This window comes from Eutrigla gurnardus (genome assembly GCF_963514095.1).
Source record: "Eutrigla gurnardus genome assembly, chromosome: 8".
Lineage (NCBI taxonomy): Eukaryota > Metazoa > Chordata > Actinopteri > Perciformes > Triglidae > Eutrigla > Eutrigla gurnardus.
In genome coordinates, this window is record NC_139922.1 from 17,273,654 (window position 1) to 17,290,172 (window position 16,519).

Genomic DNA, 16,519 nt, shown 5'->3' on the forward strand with positions numbered 1-16,519 from the left:
GAGCAATAATCACCTTAACCAGCAGAGACTCATTCATTTCAATTTTCCAGACTGAGCAACAGATCAATTATTAATTCTAACAGACAAACCTGGGGGAAGACAACAGACGGGTGGAGAGTTGAGACCTTAATAGCAAATCATAATCCACATTACTGTAAAAGTGCCCCACTCAGTGGTCAACATGAGAAACTATACACAAGGTTAATTTACTGTCTTTGTACAGCAGGGTTGCACAACAAAATGCAGTTTGCGATCCAATTTTGTTACGCAAGAAAATGCATGAAACTAAAACAAGGGAAGGATGAGTCAAGTCTATAGAAAGACACTGCGAAGGTGCACATTCCAAATATGTTATTTTCTCTGACATGGAAAGCGCGCGCCATAGCATGGTGGAAACACATCAGTTTAAGTAGCTGTGAGGAATCAACAGTTGCTTAGCAACACTGTTGACGACTGCAGGGATGATGGGAAACAGCCATTGTGAACATGGTTGTAAGAGCCCTTGTTCACTTCATACACAATAAAACCCAAAATAGTGCCATTTGGCAAAAAATAAATAAATAAAAAACAAACAAAAAAACTGGAGAACAAAACCCATAATGGAGAAATTCCTTCATACTTCACCTACACATGAACAGAATTATGGTCAAAAGGGGTCTTGTGTAAGAAAGTCATGGCCACAGTTTATGGAATATAGATCCATTGTAAGATACTGGATTGTACTCCAACATATTACAATATTATTAACATACACCTATTTTCAGAAATGTTTATATCGTAGTTACTGAGAAATTGCACAGTATTGTTAGTAGGATAATGGGAAGGGCTTCAATGTACGTGTTGATTTAGAGCTAGCTGCAGTTGGTTGTTCTCAACTACTTTCTAAATAAAGAACTGAGGAGGAAAAAATGTTGACGAATGTTTAATCGACACTGTTTTTTTAGTTTAACGGATTTGTTTGTGTTAACGTCGAAGTGGGAAAACGCAGTGTAACCAGTCAAGTTCTGCGCAAAGGCAACGTTAGCCATTAGCCGTTAGCGTCGGTTGAAACCGTTGAAACCCTCACACACATGGATCGTTTCCGGGGATTGTGTGTGTGTGTGTGCTGAGCCGTGGAGGTGGCGTTCTTGAACACATCCTCCTTATGTTTTCTTAGTCCCGGGTACATTTTCTACCGCTACAACGCGATGAGTTGCTTAACTGTTAACACGTTTTTTTTAAATAATTAAGACACCACATTTAAGTTATTCGAGCCTTCGTTCGTTCACAAAAAGACGGACTGTTTCAGTCGCTGTTGAATTACTCCGGTGGCGGTTGAGAGCTGAATCACAGAGGAGGGATGTCGCGCGGGTAAGTGTATGAGACGTTAACGTTGACAATTTTGGTCGAAGAAAAGTGCGTGTTTGTGCTGTTCGCTGAGTAGAAATGCCTCACAGCTGTGACATGTATAGTCAGCGTTAAAGCTGTTATTCAACCGGTTGCTTTGCTGTGTGAGTGAGAGTGTGAGTGAGTCGACTGCTTCCTCTCCCTCATGTCGTTTTAAAAGACGTTGTTGTGTTGTGTCATGGTAGTGAGCTGGAAAAGCTGGACCCCGCTGTATTCCAGAAGCAATTGCACAGTCTGAAATTTGGGTAGGCATTTCTATGTTCTCCCTACTTTCATGTCAACTAAGCTTCCCCATCCCAGTCTCATCGATATTATCACAAACGCCCCGTTTTCTCCGATATTGCGTTTTGCGTAACGTTGCATGCGCCGCTAGAGGCGCTCTACTTTCTAAACCACCGGTCAACGTTTCCTGAAGCGTGCTCATGGGACGTTAGCCAAGTTAGCTAGCTTGAAGTTACAGCCAAGTTGCAAGGTGCGTTTTTCATTAGTTTGGCACTCAATTGTCAGTGTCAAACTAATACTAATCACAATAATTTTGGTTTCCCAGTGCTATTTTGGATGTATAGCTCCAATGACTCATATTTCTGTCGAGGTAACTGTTTCATTTGCAGCAGCTAATGGTAGCTAATGGTACCAGGCTACAGCAGCTTTTCTGTGGACCGTTAAGCTAGCTTGCTGCTGTGGAGCATAACATGCATGCACGTTGAATAGCTTGCAGGGCAGGGAAGTGAAATACACAGGCTTTGTGCAAGGAAACTTGCATTATTAGCTAAATGTCAATGCAGTTATACTATTTGTATCTATAATGTTAAACGTGGAAGTTTGCATAGTCTCGGTGGGAACTCTGTTTCTCTTTATTTCAACAAACTGCTTCAACACATTGTGTAAAGAGCCCCACTGCTAACCCAAAGATTAAGAGAATGAAACAGGTCTATATGTTTGCCTAATGTTTGTTAATGTGGTGATGCAAACCATTAGAAACACTTCAGTGTAGTGCAGTCCAATCAAGAATGTGACCATCTTTGTAAAGGAACATTTTATTGCAGATTGGATTGGAAGACAGTGACTTGTTGGCTGCTGTTTTAAACCGGATAGCTAAACAGTAGGTTCAGACATGGTTTTACATTTGCAGCTGGAAGTTCTGATGCTACAACAATGCAAAGTGAATGGAATAAAGTTTGAACAGTCAAATAAAAATTGGAAAATGGAACAGCATAATTAATGGATTTATCAACCATGCCATATGTTCACGTCAATGCACGCTTTGAAAGCTGAGATGTCTAATCATCATCTCGTGTGTCTTCCCAGTCTTGATAATCTCTATATGTTGAAATCAATTAATACATGTTTGAATGATTGGTTATCATGGTTACAGCATGGAAGAAGAGGAAGATAGTAATATGTGCATTGACACTGACTCGGATGCAGCAGAGAAGAAGGATGGCAAGTGTAAATGGACACAGGAAGAGGTGAGTGAAAAGAAGGCTTTTACCTTAATATGTATATTTCAACACACTATAATTTCCATTAGTTTATTACATTAGTATTGACTATAATATAATGCTGCGTGCTAGCAAGAAGAGCCAACTGAGGCAGAGGTGCAAGCTCATAGTTAAGAAGGTTAGTCACATAGCTTTCTGTTGTTTTTGTTTGCTGGCTATCAAAAGTAGCAAACTGTGTTCAAGATAAGATGTAGCTGGAAGTTGTTTGATTAAATTGTACTGAATTTCAAAGGGTTTCTTTTTGTGTGCAGGATGAAAATCTCAAAATCCTGATCAGCAACTTTGGAAGAAAAGATTGGAAAACCATTGCCAGTTTTTTACCGGTAAGTTTTCAACAAGAACAAAATCACTCGAGTGAGACTGAATGAACAAATCAGTGACATAAACGTTTGAAGTTGTCAAATTGTAGAATATAAAAGAGGCTCTCTATGTTAATTAATACAATCCTCTTCTTCAAAACAATCTGTTGTTTTGTCAGGGACGAACAGATTTCCAGTGTATGGACCGCTGGAAAAAGCACCTGGATCCTGATTTAGTCAAGGGCTTCTGGGAGAGAGAGGAAGATGAAAAGGTGAAAAGATTACACAGAACATATAATACAGACTTTACTTAAACACAGTTTGTAGTTAACATTGTCCCATCTCACTTTGTACTCCCGAGTTTACACATGTATTTGCTCTGGACAGATAGTAGAGTTGGTGGCCAAGTACGGCACCAGGCACTGGTCTTTGATTGCCAGGCACCTTAAGGGACGGATGGGGAAACAGTGTCGTGAGCGTTGGCACAACCACCTCGACCCACTGATCAAAAAGAGCTCCTGGACCAGTGAAGAAGACCTCATCATCTACAAAGCCCACTCCCTTCTGGGAAACCGTTGGGCTGAGATTGCCAAGCTGCTCCCTGGAAGGTGGGTCTGTTAGCTGGGATTAATTAGCTGAAGTTTAACAATATGAGATGACGGACACTTTATTTTTCGATTTCTCTTGTAGGACAGACAATTCTGTGAAAAATCACTGGAACGCCACCATCAAACGCAAAGCTGAGATGGGCTTGTACAAAGACGACGCTGACAGCATTTCACTTCATATTCAACATTTTGTGGAAGGAGAGGTATAATATTTATTTAGTTTAGCACATACTGCATATATCTAGTTCTGTGTGTGTATATGTGTATATATATCACATATGTCCACTATTTTTTTTATAACTGTTACTTTCCTTAATGATTTTTCAGTGAGCAACTAGAATACAAATGAATAAAATGGTTAATAGATTGTATTATGCTAAGTGATTAATCATTGTAAGGATGTAGCAGTAAAAATCTTTGTTAATTACAATAAAAAAAAAAGCAAAGATTAGGCTAATTGCTACATATTATAAAATCAAACTAATACACTATCTAATCATTATGTGGACTACTGGTGAGACTATGAACTATACCCTTTGGTATAATTTATCATATTTTGCAGCAAAGACACTATTGGGTGTTTACATTATATGGTGTTTTACAGGTGGACTTCAAGTATGATGTGGTATTAGACACTGAACCAGTAACTCCTAAAGTGGTAAGCTTGCTATGATGATTTTCTTTTATGATTCAGCTGTGTTGTCAACTTTTACCTGAGAAACACTCAAATTTCTTTTAGTTCAATTTGTATTCAGTATATCCCAAACAAAGTCTATACAATTATCACCATAGATGATTGTTGATGTTTAGAGGTGGTCATGAATGCATGTCATGGATGCATGTCATTGAAATTAATATTTATCTATTTTCCCAGCTGGCAAGCTTGATTTCACACACTCTCTATTCTTTGCTTTGCTTCAGGTCAGGCCGGAGAAAGAAAGGACGCAGGCATGTCAGAAAGCCAAGCAGAAGACTGCTGTTCTGCCTCCACAGACTTTAGCATCCATGAGTCCATCTTTGCCCCGCAGTTCGAGTTCCAGTCCCAGCTCTACCTCAGGCGCTGCAGCAGCAGCAGCAGCTGCACCGGTGGACCAGAAAAAGTTTACCACTGCAGCACTGAGGATGATCGCTGAAGACATGCTGCCACTCAGGTGACTTGTAGTGCTTGCAGCTGTTCCAGAGTCCTTGCTGTAGTTTTATCCAATGTTGTCAAAATCCCCAAATTTGTTAACCCCCAACTCAAATGAATACATTCCCTGGGTGATGTTATACGTGTCACCAGACTTAATATTACTGCAGCAGTTAGGCTTAGTTGTATATTGTGTATGCAATCAAATGGACATCCAAATAGACATCCAACCATCAGTCTAAATTACACACATCAATTGAAAAATGCACAATGCCAATGTGTCTTCACTTCACTTCCCCACAGTTTTGTCGAAGGCGCAGGCTTCAGGTCATTCATGAGTGCCATCAGCCCTGAATGCAACAAGCTATCCCAGCGTGTCATGGGCCTACAGCTCTATGACGATGTGGAGAGAACCATCAAGCCTCAGCTCATCCGGGACCTTAAAGCCAGCCTTGCTAAAACCAAAGGTGGCGAGAGCACCATTCACGTCACCTTTGACCTCTGGGCAGGGAATGAATCCCATCCGGTGGAGGAGCCCATTGTCGTTGTGCAGCTCCACTTTGTCAGTGATTCCTGGCAGATCCGCCGTCCCATTGTGGCCTTCCGCCGCCTCAGCCACAAAAACCTCAGCACCTGTGTGGCCAGGGAGCTTGAAGGCGTGCTGTTAAGCTACGGCATCTTTCCTCGCAGCATTGGCTACGTCCTCGCCAACCAGGCCAAAGAAGCCCTGGATGGGAACAACTTGTTCTGCGACTACAAGATCATGTGCACCTCTAACAGGGGAGAACCGGATGGAGATGACATGGTGGCATTTCTGTCAGACCAGATGTCTGAAACGGAGTCCCCCTTTTCAGAGCTACAGATTGGGAGCATTACTACCTGTGTGGCCCACACATTGCAGCTCGTGATTAAGGAGGCACTGAAGAACTCAAGGGTCGTGGAAAACCTCCTCTCGCAGGTCCACAACGTGGTGGCTTTTTTTAGGAACAGTGCTTACTGGAGCGAGGTAGGGGAATTAAACTGATTTTGCAAGTGTATTTCACATTGTATGATAATCTTTTTTCAAAGGTCCAGGTGAAACAATGTTTTTTAGATTTGACCTCAAAGATGAGACAATGTGTGTATGAGTGTTTTGTTTTTATTATTAACACTGAGCTTACATGTTCAAAGTGTGCGCCGACACACACCAGACTTTGTTTAAAAGACAACCTTCTTTAGTTCACTGACATCAGCTCTATTGATTAAATTAATGTTTGTTTGTGAGCTGTAAAGTTATGTGAAACTAAAAACTCTTGACTATAGTGACATTGTGTTGCCAACTATCAGACAGTTCTACATTTAAAAGCGGTTCAATTGAGGTCTGATAACATTTTTGTGAATGTACAGAGATTCAATGAGATCAGATTTTTAACGTGACTCTATTGTATCACTTTATTTAGGTTTTGTTGAAGGAGTGCAACGTCTCCCTGTGCCCTTCCTCCAGTAACTGTCGCTGGAACTCCCTGATGCTATCTTTACGTCGTATGGTGCAGGAGTCGGCCTGGAGCGCCATCATGATTATCTTAGCGCAGGCTCGCATAGAGGCTAACGACACAGCTAGCGCCCCGCCTCTGATCATGGCCAAGAGGGAGCAAGTGATAGACATCCTGGGTCTCCTTGAGCCCTTTGAGGAGGCCTTGCAGGTAAAAGAGTTGATTTTGTGGATGTAGTGGATTATAATGTTTTAGAAAGATCACGTAAGGTATGTGTAATATTACTTGTGAATATTATTTCTTTTTTAAAAACCTAACGTATACAGAATATTTTGGACAACAAGCCTCTCTTATTTATATTGGAATTTCCTGGTTTTCTTGTGTTTTTGTAATATTCATTGTGGCAAATGAGCTGATTAGCTTACAAAAGAAAATAGAAACGTCTAAATATTTGTTGGGCAGTTTGAATTACTGAAAAAAGCAAACAAAAACATGAATCTATTGATGTTGCAGCAGTAATGTTGTGATTTGTCAGTTGAACATTGAGCCTGGATTCAATGATTAGAGGTTTAATTTTCTTTGTGAACCCCTATAGAAATGTTGTATATATGTATGGAAATACAGTATTATAAAGTTGTGGTATTGTTGGTTGAAGATTGTGAACTAATTTTCCTGTTGCCATTTCTAATCCAGGTCCTGCAAGGAAATGGAGTGACCATCTCTTACATCACACCCTCCCTCATTTGCCTCGATAAGACCTTGGAAAGCCTCGTCACCAACTACACCCACTTCAACAAGGCGCTGCGCACAGGCCTCCACACACATTTCCAGTCCCTGATTCACCAGAAGGACATGATACTAGCTGCTGTGCTCGACCCCAGGATCAAACTGCAGGTATTACATTTGGGCATATCTATTGCCATTTTGTCATGCTTTGCCATTCAGTTTCCGCTGAGCTGATGAACTGTAAACTTCAAATGTTAGCTGCAAAAGTGGCATTTTATTCCAATTTTATATTAATTTCTGTAGAGCTCTGAGAACATCAAAGACAAAAATACACATACCTATCTACACTCGGAATCAGAACTCTCATCCTTGCTTGAATGTTTTTTTTCCAGCCGTTTTCCGATGCCAAACTGGAAGACCAGACAGGTTTCCTAACGCCTCCGTCAAAATATGAGGCTCGTTCCATCGTGGAAGCCACTTTAGGAAGCATGGAGGCCTCCCCATCTCCCTCTGTAGAGGCAGATAAAGTACAGAAAAGCACAGATTTGAAAAAGGAGCAGGATAGCAAAGAGGTGAGCCAAGACGTCACGCTGATGGAGGCATCTGGTGCCAGCTCAGATGACAACAACTGCGATGGAATCGGCGGCAGCAACCTCAAGCGCAAGTCCATCTTTACTTTTCTCCAGCCACCTGCAAAGACCTTGAAGATGGCAGAGCTCGACGCGTACCTATCAGAACCACTGTGGGAAAGCAGCTCCATTGTGTTGTACTGGAAATCTGCACATCGGTCCCCCATGCTCCAGGGCATCGCCAGGAAGTTGCTTGCAATACCAGCCACCTCAGGGGGCTTTGACCGGCTGTGTCCGATGGCAGCGTGTATTGTTAAAGCCAAGAGGAACCGCCTTCCAGCTCACACGACAGAGAGACTGCTTCTATACAAAAACTCTTTAAAGACAAAGACTGCTAAAAAGCCCAGTGGGGTCGCTAAACACTGATCGGTTAAGTGATATGGTGTATAAGTGATAGGTATATGGTGTTTCTTTCCTCCACCCAAAGAACCTCCACATTTGCTTCTCCATACACCATGCTATGCTTCCACACCCAATTGACGTCCCTCTGAATGAAATTTCTTCGAATGTTGAATTAAATGAACTTGATTCAATATAATTTCAACCTTCTGGTTTTAGTCAACAGCAGCAAAATATATTAAAACTATATTGAAAATGAGAGAAAACAAGGTGTTGTTATTTCTCTGTGGTCAACAGATTGGGAGTGTCCTTCAGAAAAAGTAGCTCAAGTACATTCCAAAAACAGTATATTCTAAACATTCATTATATTTTAGTATAATTCAACACTGTAAACATGTAAACCAAAGTTAATTAAAAGGCCTTTAGAAGATGCATTCTCTGAAGACCTTGTGTTGCTGCTACTTCTTGAAGACAAAAGGAGAAAGTTAAGCATCTTGTCAAAGTCACAGATTGACTGTGTGACATCTACTGGTAGTATTTAAAAAATACTGGCAGACAGCCATGCAAACCCATACGCCACAGAAATAATTTGAAAGATACTACATTTGAATCTGCAATAAAAGTACTCTTCATCACAGCTTAAACATCAGCCTGTGTTCCTCTCTTTAAGATAGAAAATGGATTGTTGCTCCATTCTTGGGTGTGTAAGTTACAGCATGAGTTCATGGCTATTCAGTTCCTTTTTTCCTTGTAATTTATTTGTTTTGTATGCTGTACTCTGCTGTGTATTGGGTCACTTGGCAGTAAATTGAATGAGACCTTTTTTGCTTTTCTTTTTGTTGGAAATATCCATGTTTATCTTTCTTGTCGTTTACTATTTGTTTTAGTTATTGTTATTGGTCAGCGATACGTTGAAGTTGCCACAATGAATTAACTGATTGTAATGTTTGATGGGGATTGATGCATTCAGCAGCTTGTTTTTTTTTCTGACATTATTAGACGGGTACTTTTAAACATGTTCAGATTGTTCACATTGAATGACCGATTACTGATTTTATTGCAGTGACGATTGTTCGTATTGTGGTAATAAAAACTAGTGTGAACTTCAGTCATTTAACCTCTTGTGTGAAATATCCAGATAAAGAATTTGTATTAAAGATTATTTTTTACTCTACAGTGCCACAGTTTTCACGTCTTTGCTGTATTTTCTAAGAGCACAAATGGGTTATAATATAACTAAAGCAAGATGGCTTTTGGAAATCACTGGCTTCGATTGATGATTGTTATGCACTGAGATGCACATTCTAACATTAACTTATGTTAAGAAAAAAATTGATTAAAACTTGTATGTGTGTTTTATTTGTAATTATAGTTATAAAACAGTGAAGTCCCACGTTATCCTTCAGTCGTCCTCAGTGATTGGCTGGATACACGTCCTACGTCACACGAAAACACTGCGTCGTCAGCTAGTACTTCCGGGGTCACGAAAGTTCTTCTGCCATGTGCACGATGGAAAAGCAATCATGAAGCTGCTTTTTTTTAAACGCGAATGAGAAAAACACAAAGCTGCTTGTTGTTGCCGCTCAGAGAAGAAGAAGCTCCGGCGGAGCTCCGGCTGTTTCAGGCCAGTTGTCCACAGAAAAACGCCACAAAGTAGCCGATAAGCTAGCGAAGTAGCCCGGCTCGCTGGGGAGCTAGAAGTTGGTGTCGCCATGGCTCTTTACGTGAAAGCCGCCGAGATCCTGGAGAAAGTCGAGATGAAGCAGGGCGCTTTGAAAAATCTGGTCTACGACAGCAAATTCGCGAACATTAAGCAGCTGTTCGCTCTGGTTTGTGAGACCCAGAAGTTTTCCACCGTCCTGGACGAGATCATCGAGTCCACCAAGCTGCTCAAACAGGCAAAGCTCGGGGTCCACCTGGCCAAAGCGCTGGTGTACGACCTGCTGATGGGTCGGGGGCTGAAGTGCGGCGGCTCTTGGAAGACCAGGATGATGAAGCATCGACCCAGACTGCAGGCGGCGCTGGCCCGCATGAAGGTGAAGCAGAACGTCAGCAAGAACGAGGACCTGCTCCCGGCCAGCGTCCAGCGGCTCGTCGGGCTCCAGCTGCCCAGGTATGTGCGTGTGAACACCCTGAAGACCACCGTGGAGGATGCCGTGGACTATCTGAAACGGGATGGCTTCACCTACACGGGACAGGCTTCCAGGCTGGATGACTTAACCCTGAGGAAGAAAGACTTCATGAAGGACCTGCATCTGCCAGAGCTGCTGGTCTTCTCTCCTAAAACGGACTTCCATGACCACTTCCTGTACAAGGCCGGCCACTTCATTCTGCAGGACAAAGCCAGCTGCCTCCCTGCCTACCTTCTCAACCCCCCATCTGGCAGCCATCTCATCGATGCGTGTGCCGCCCCCGGAAACAAAACCAGCCACCTGGCAGCCATCATGAAGAACAAGGGCAAGCTGTTTGCCTTCGATTTGGATGCCAAGCGCCTGGCCACCATGGCGACTCTCCTGCTCCGAGCCGGGGTCACCTGTCAGCAGCTGGCCAACCAGGACTTCCTGAAGGTGGACCCCGACAGTCCGCAGTTTAAAGATGTTGAGTACATCCTGCTGGATCCATCCTGCAGTGGATCAGGTAGAGAAATCTTGTGTGATTATGAAGGTATTTGATCACCTGTACCTATGAATCATGTGACTATGGTTTCATAGTCACATGATTCATACATCCAGCAATCCCAGATCTCTAAGAATATTGATATCCTACCAGCTTCTTTATTCCAGCCAGGATCGTGGGGACAGATTCAGATTCAGAAAATCTCTCATTTCTGTTCTCTGTGTGTATCTGTAGGTATGGTTTGTCTCCAGGACGAAACGTCCTCCACTGACCAGGAGAAGGTCGAGGCTCGTCTGGCCTCTTTGGCCGCCTTCCAGTTGCGGTGCCTGAACCACGGCCTCAAATTCCCTCGCCTGAAGCGCCTGGTCTACTCCACCTGCTCCATCCATAGCCAGGAGAACGAGGAGGTCGTCACGGCCTGTCTGCAGCAGAACCCTGGCTTCAGGTAGCAACAGTCCTCTTTCACTAACTCGAAACACACCTAGTGATGATTTTATGATTGCACACATTTGAGGTAGTGCTTTTCAATTCATTACATTTTATATACCATAGAATCAGAACAGACACTTTAGACACTTTTCATATAGAGCAGGCCTAAACTAGCTCTTAACTCCCCTTAATGCAACCTTGACCCAGGTGTAACCCTCCTCCATGGAGAGGGTGTCTGCCTCCGGGCTTGAAACTGGGAGCTGGTTCCACAGGACGGAGCTTGATGGCTAAAAGCGGTGGAGACTAGGAACCACAATTAACACTGCATTCTTTTTCTTTTGCCTCGTCGTTAATATTATTGTGAGGGAAAATATGCAACCGGAAGTCGATTTCATCGGATCTCTCGCCCTGAATGTGTGTTGTGTTTTCTCCTCCAGGTTGGTTCATCTGATGTCTCAGTGGCCCGAGCGAGGCCTGAATCCGCTCACTCAGTGTCTGCGTGCCAGCACCGCCAAGACCCGCACGCAAGGTTTCTTTGTGGCTCTGCTGGAGAAGCACAGCGAGGCTGGGAATAAGAAGCAGGAGCCAGCGGTTCAGATGAGGTAAATACTGTAGTGTCATGTAAAGGCATTAATATTTAATTCTGCTTACATCCTTGTGTAGTAATTTTGAAAATCCACTTAATTGAGCAGTTCTATTTACATGCCAATGCATCATCTGTTTAATCATAATGCTGTTTTAATGACTGTAATTTGTAAAATGGAAATGATCTAGACTCCATATTTTGTGCATTCATTCAACGTTGATTTTGTTAAAATGGAATTTAGCAGGTCTGCAGTGTAAATATCTGAAATCTATGATTTTGTCAAACTAAATATAATTTTAGAGAAGCTTTTCATGCAGATGAGGGTCTGAAACTAGAGGAGGTTGACTTTCTGCTTCGTCATAGCGAACCTGAGGCGACGCCACTCAGCCCGCCCACCTGTGAGAAGAGACCTGCAGATTCAGAAGAAGAGTCTGAAGCTTCAGAGGTGGAGGACACCCCGACACCCGCTGCAGTGCAGGCTGACAGTACACCTGGCAAGAAGAAGAAGAGGAAGAGGAAGAAGAAGAAGGCGGCAGCAGCACCAGCAGCACCAGCCGCTGCAACAATGGAGTGATGAGAAATATAAAATGGGACTGGTACAGCATGTTGTCTGGAGGGAATACTTAATGTAGAGGCTCTATTCATTTATGGATTGTAATGAGAAGTAAAATGTATTTTTACTGTATCACGTCTCTGTATTTTATTATTGCTAGATATTCTGCAAAGTGGTTTTCATCAGAAACTGGTCCAGGTGTTTCTCCAGAGAAGTTACCGTATTTATCCAGCAGGGGGCAGCAAACCAGCTATTTGTGGAAACACTCCTGAGTGTTTTAACTGGTGTTGTTGTGACCTGCAGTATATTTGTAATTTTTCTGGCGTTCTTTCAGAAACATCTGGTTGTAAAGTAAGATGATACAGCTATTTTGATGATTATGACCGTAGCAGTATTGACTGATTTTAAAAACTACCCCTTTTGAACTCCATAGCCTTACTGTGCGGGTAATAATAGTAATAATAATAAAAATAATAATAATACATTTAATAGATGACTGTCCCTCTCGTCTGTCCAGTTGAGGACATGCAGGTCTGACCACATTTGAAATTGCAGACATTTATGGGCCTGCATAGGAAATATTTGGAGAGTTCAACAGGTACACAGGGACGGGGGCTACAGGTGGTGTGCGTGACAGTTGGATATGTTGATGCTAGATCTGCCTGATTAAAAAAAAAATGATAAAAAAACGTGTATGTATAGCATTCCCATAAAAATGGCAAAACTTTTTATTATTACTTATTGAGATAAAATAGTAAAGCAGCATTTCAATGAAACTGTATTACTGAATAGTTAAATTGAGGTAACAGTTATTCATACTGTATAATCCCTGGTAGCCCAGCTGTGCCTGTTAATGGATTTGTCCGTCCAGCTGTTCGTGTTGGTGTTCTGCTGCAGATACTCACACATTAAGAAATGCTCTCACACCACACATGCACAAGCATTCACAGGAGCATTAGAAGGGCTCATGCTTTCTTTGCTTTTTGTACACACGCACACACACAGGTCCTGCAGTTTTTCTGTTGGATGGACTGTGACAGTCTAATGGTTTTGACTGTGGTTTCAGCCGTTCACCTGGAATAATGTGCAAAGAGATGGAGGGATCTTCTCCCCTCCAACCAGCTTTTCTCTCCGTCTCACCTCACTACCCATACACACATGCTTTCCAGGCTCTTGTCACGTTCAGCATTAACTAATACACAGTGAATAAAATATATTTTTTTTTTAGTTTTTTCAGTAATTCAGGATTTTTTTAGCAGTACAAAACAGGGAAAAACTATGTTTCTGTATTAAATCATTTGCAAGATATTTAGCATGTCAATAATCGATTATAATATCTTACAAGCCCATGCTACAGAAACAATACAGTTCAATGCAAATATTAATTATAATTTTACTCTCTGTCTGATCCGTTATCAGTGTAAATCCTCTGGGAATGACATCCCAGCGAGAGAGTCTGACCAAATACGTACTGACACCAGGACCGATGAGCTGTTGACAAATGATCCAGATAAATCCAATGAAACCTGACTTGAGAGCATTCTCAGTCTGCCGGGTTTTACTGTGAGTATAGTTTTATCCACTAGAGAGCAGTGTGTGTCTTATAAAGAACAACCACATCACCTTCGCTGGTCTATTTCCAAATTTAAAAGCTGCATAGAAAATCCTCAGGACAATTGTTGGTGTTGACTCCCGTTAAATGATTCCTTCTATATCTTCTTCGCGAGTAATCAGATTGTATGTGTGTTTCACGTTAATTATACCGTACGCTATCCTCATAAATCAACAGTGAGTACATGTTTCTGTTCTTTTACGATACTTGTCTGGCATTGTATGTTTGTGTTGAAGTGTGCAGAGAGACTTCTGAATCTGGACCTTTTAGGCTGAATGAAACTGCCTTTATGAATGGAATCCATGCCTTTATTTGTAACTGCTGAAAGTAGAAATTGGGGCTGAGGTGTCACTCTGTGTGTGCAGGTGGTGGAGAAGACGTTCCATGACCCGGATGGATGGATGGATGGATGGGAGGGATAATTTTAGCTCTTGGATATTAAACTACGATCACACACATTTTCTTATTCTCTGAAGGCTTTATAGCATGTCTCAAGTGTCCAAAATGTTCTTTCCTGTTATCTGGGAACTTTTATTTTTATTTTGAGAAGACTTCAACTGGTTTCTTCTTTTTCCCCTCAGGAGAGCTCTCCCTCACCAACGTTGACACACAGGAGGGTGGAGGAGATCACCAGCAGAGGCAACAACCAGGTAACACTTCCTCCTCCATCTGGCTAACAGCATTCAGATCCTCTCCTATGGCACTAAGATGCGACACATTAAAATGTATATCCAGTGTTAATGTTTCACATATTAATGTTTGTATTATTTGCATTTACTTAGATGGGTGAATATCACTCCAGTAGGGCAATTGAATGAAGGCTTGCTTCACATTTAATGCTGTGAGCTGCATTAAATGCTTTTAAATGCAGCTTTTTAATGCATTTTTAATGCATTAAATGGTCACATTTAATGCTGTTGACCATCACGGTGTAAACATGTAAAATGGTGGGTTTTCTAAAATGGAGTCATGACGACACATCGTCTGTCCTCTTCCCTCCCCCTCTATCGTTGTTACTCCTTCCTCTCCCTCCGTTTCTGCATCCCATCCTTTTTCTGACCTCCAATGGTGTCCATGCTGCCCTCCCTTCTTGTTTTTCCCACCTTCTCTCACTTCACCCGCTTCCTCCTCTTCACCCTTCTCCATCTCATCTTTGCTCTTCCTCCATCCTTTTATACTCCCGCCTCCTCCCACCTCTCCGTCCACTCCATCCTCCCTGACTCTTTTTAACTCCTTCGTCTGCCTCTCTTCATCCCTCTCTTTACTTGTTTTTCCCCCCTCCATCATTGTCCTCTCTTAGCTGGTGGTCTCCTCTCAGACTGGAAGATGGAGCCTGATTCTAGGGCGGAGCTCTACACTGCCTCCCTGTCTACGTACAAGAACATGATCCACTCTTGGGGTGGCCGGAGACTTTTCCAGGAGCTCCTTGTCGCCTCAGAGACCGCTGCCAGGAGACACACGACTGCTCGGTGGCCAGCGTGGCAACACGCTTTGTGCTGGATCGCCCTGCGGTGGGTGGGGTCATCGTGGGTTGTCAGGCTAGGCATCGTAGGGGCGGGGCAACACATCAGTGACAGTCTGCATAGCTACAGCCCTGACCTGATGCTGACGGCGGGAGGTCTCGCCGCCATCGAAGCGGTGCCACGATGCTCTAGGGACCTCATGGGGACTGCCGAGTACAGGAGCTTAAGTGGATGGGGGTGGGGGATTGACTGACTGGCTGTGACAGATGCTGTGAGGAGGAGTAATGTAAGGGAGAGAACAGCCCCATAGTCGACAAAAATAAATGCTGATTAAAATGTACTCAATTCTCCATTCAAAGGTTTTCCACTTTTGCTGTTGCTGAGACTGTAGCTGCTGATCTTTTACACATTATTAAGTTATAAAAAGCATTTAGCAACTGGAGAATTGTAATTTCTTTTACGTTGCCTTAATACAACCTCTGAAGTCAATGTGCTTTGTGCAAAGTGTAATTACTTTTCACACTGAATATTTGATGCCGTTAAATAGATTGAACACTTTTCTCCTACAGTGCACTGTTATGCTGCTTAAGTGCTTTTTAATGTGGGAGAGAAGCTTCTCATTTAGGCTTAAACAGTTGCACTGACACAGTTACCAAAGAAAAATGTTCCCAGTGAGGTTGGATTTATCTGGACTAATCCCTGTTCCTGGAAAAAGATGGTGCTGTTTTTTTTTTTAGTTCTGCAATGCTTTGAGCATCACAATTACATTACAATCACCTCTTTAGACTCTACCAGTATTGGAGTACTGTATAATAATAATTATAATAATAATAAGAAGAAGAAGAATGCATTTTAATTATATAGTGCTTTTCATAGTACTCAAAGTAGCTATACAGTTAAAATAGAAACAAAACTGCAGAGTAATAGACAAAAACAGCATTAGTTACACATTCAAAGCAGGTCTAAAAAGGTGAGATTTAAGTGGTGTTTTAAATTTTGGATAGATTGATGCCGGCTCATGTGTTTTGGGAGAGAGTTCAAGAGGGAGTTTAATTTTTTTTTTTCAAAAGACTTACTGACACTTTAAATGGTGCAATGACATACTGTACTGTACATTGATATTTCTTTGTGTCTGAGAAACTGGCCATGAGGTAGACTGTTAATGTGTGT

The 16,519-nt window shown here is 42.2% G+C and overlaps 2 protein-coding genes across 4 annotated transcripts; both read left to right on the top strand.

Moving 5' to 3' along the window:
* Positions 1-1,118: 1,118 nt before the first annotated feature.
* On the top strand, positions 1,119-9,235 carry mybl2a (v-myb avian myeloblastosis viral oncogene homolog-like 2a). 3 transcript variants are annotated; one of them, XM_084015860.1, is made up of 13 exons: positions 1,119-1,350; positions 1,572-1,631; positions 2,762-2,855; positions 3,140-3,211; positions 3,367-3,459; positions 3,575-3,795; positions 3,878-3,998; positions 4,400-4,453; positions 4,717-4,946; positions 5,228-5,930; positions 6,364-6,606; positions 7,090-7,290; positions 7,515-9,235. In XM_084015860.1, the coding sequence occupies exons 1-13, from the start codon at positions 1,340-1,342 to the stop codon at positions 8,115-8,117; spliced, it is 2,706 nt and encodes a 901-aa protein (XP_083871986.1). In that variant the 5' UTR covers positions 1,119-1,339; the 3' UTR covers positions 8,118-9,235. The 3 variants fall into 3 exon arrangements, with proteins under 3 accessions (XP_083871986.1, XP_083871987.1, XP_083871988.1); XM_084015861.1 differs by lacking the exon at positions 1,572-1,631; XM_084015862.1 differs by lacking the exons at positions 1,119-1,350; positions 1,572-1,631 and adding an exon at positions 1,793-1,858.
* A 312-nt stretch (positions 9,236-9,547) lies between these two features.
* Positions 9,548-12,406, top strand: nsun5 (NOP2/Sun RNA methyltransferase 5). The gene is made up of 4 exons (XM_084015866.1): positions 9,548-10,727; positions 10,941-11,151; positions 11,573-11,737; positions 12,085-12,406. Exons 1-4 carry the CDS (start codon positions 9,803-9,805, stop codon positions 12,293-12,295), a joined length of 1,512 nt encoding a protein of 503 aa, XP_083871992.1. The 5' UTR covers positions 9,548-9,802; the 3' UTR covers positions 12,296-12,406.
* Positions 12,407-16,519: the final 4,113 nt, after the last annotated feature.

Excerpts from the sequence above, each read along its gene's own strand:
- mybl2a (XM_084015860.1), top strand. Across the intron at positions 1,632-2,761 it reads TTGCACAGTCTGAAATTTGG|CATGGAAGAAGAGGAAGATA; the intron begins GTAGGCATTTCT and ends TCATGGTTACAG. Across the intron at positions 3,796-3,877 it reads GCCAAGCTGCTCCCTGGAAG|GACAGACAATTCTGTGAAAA; the intron begins GTGGGTCTGTTA and ends TTTCTCTTGTAG.
- nsun5 (XM_084015866.1), top strand. The coding sequence starts at position 9,803 with ATGGCTCTTTACGTGAAAGCCGCCGAGATCCTGGAGAAAGTCGAGATG. Across the intron at positions 10,728-10,940 it reads TCCATCCTGCAGTGGATCAG|GTATGGTTTGTCTCCAGGAC; the intron begins GTAGAGAAATCT and ends GTGTATCTGTAG. Across the intron at positions 11,738-12,084 it reads GAGCCAGCGGTTCAGATGAG|CGAACCTGAGGCGACGCCAC; the intron begins GTAAATACTGTA and ends GCTTCGTCATAG.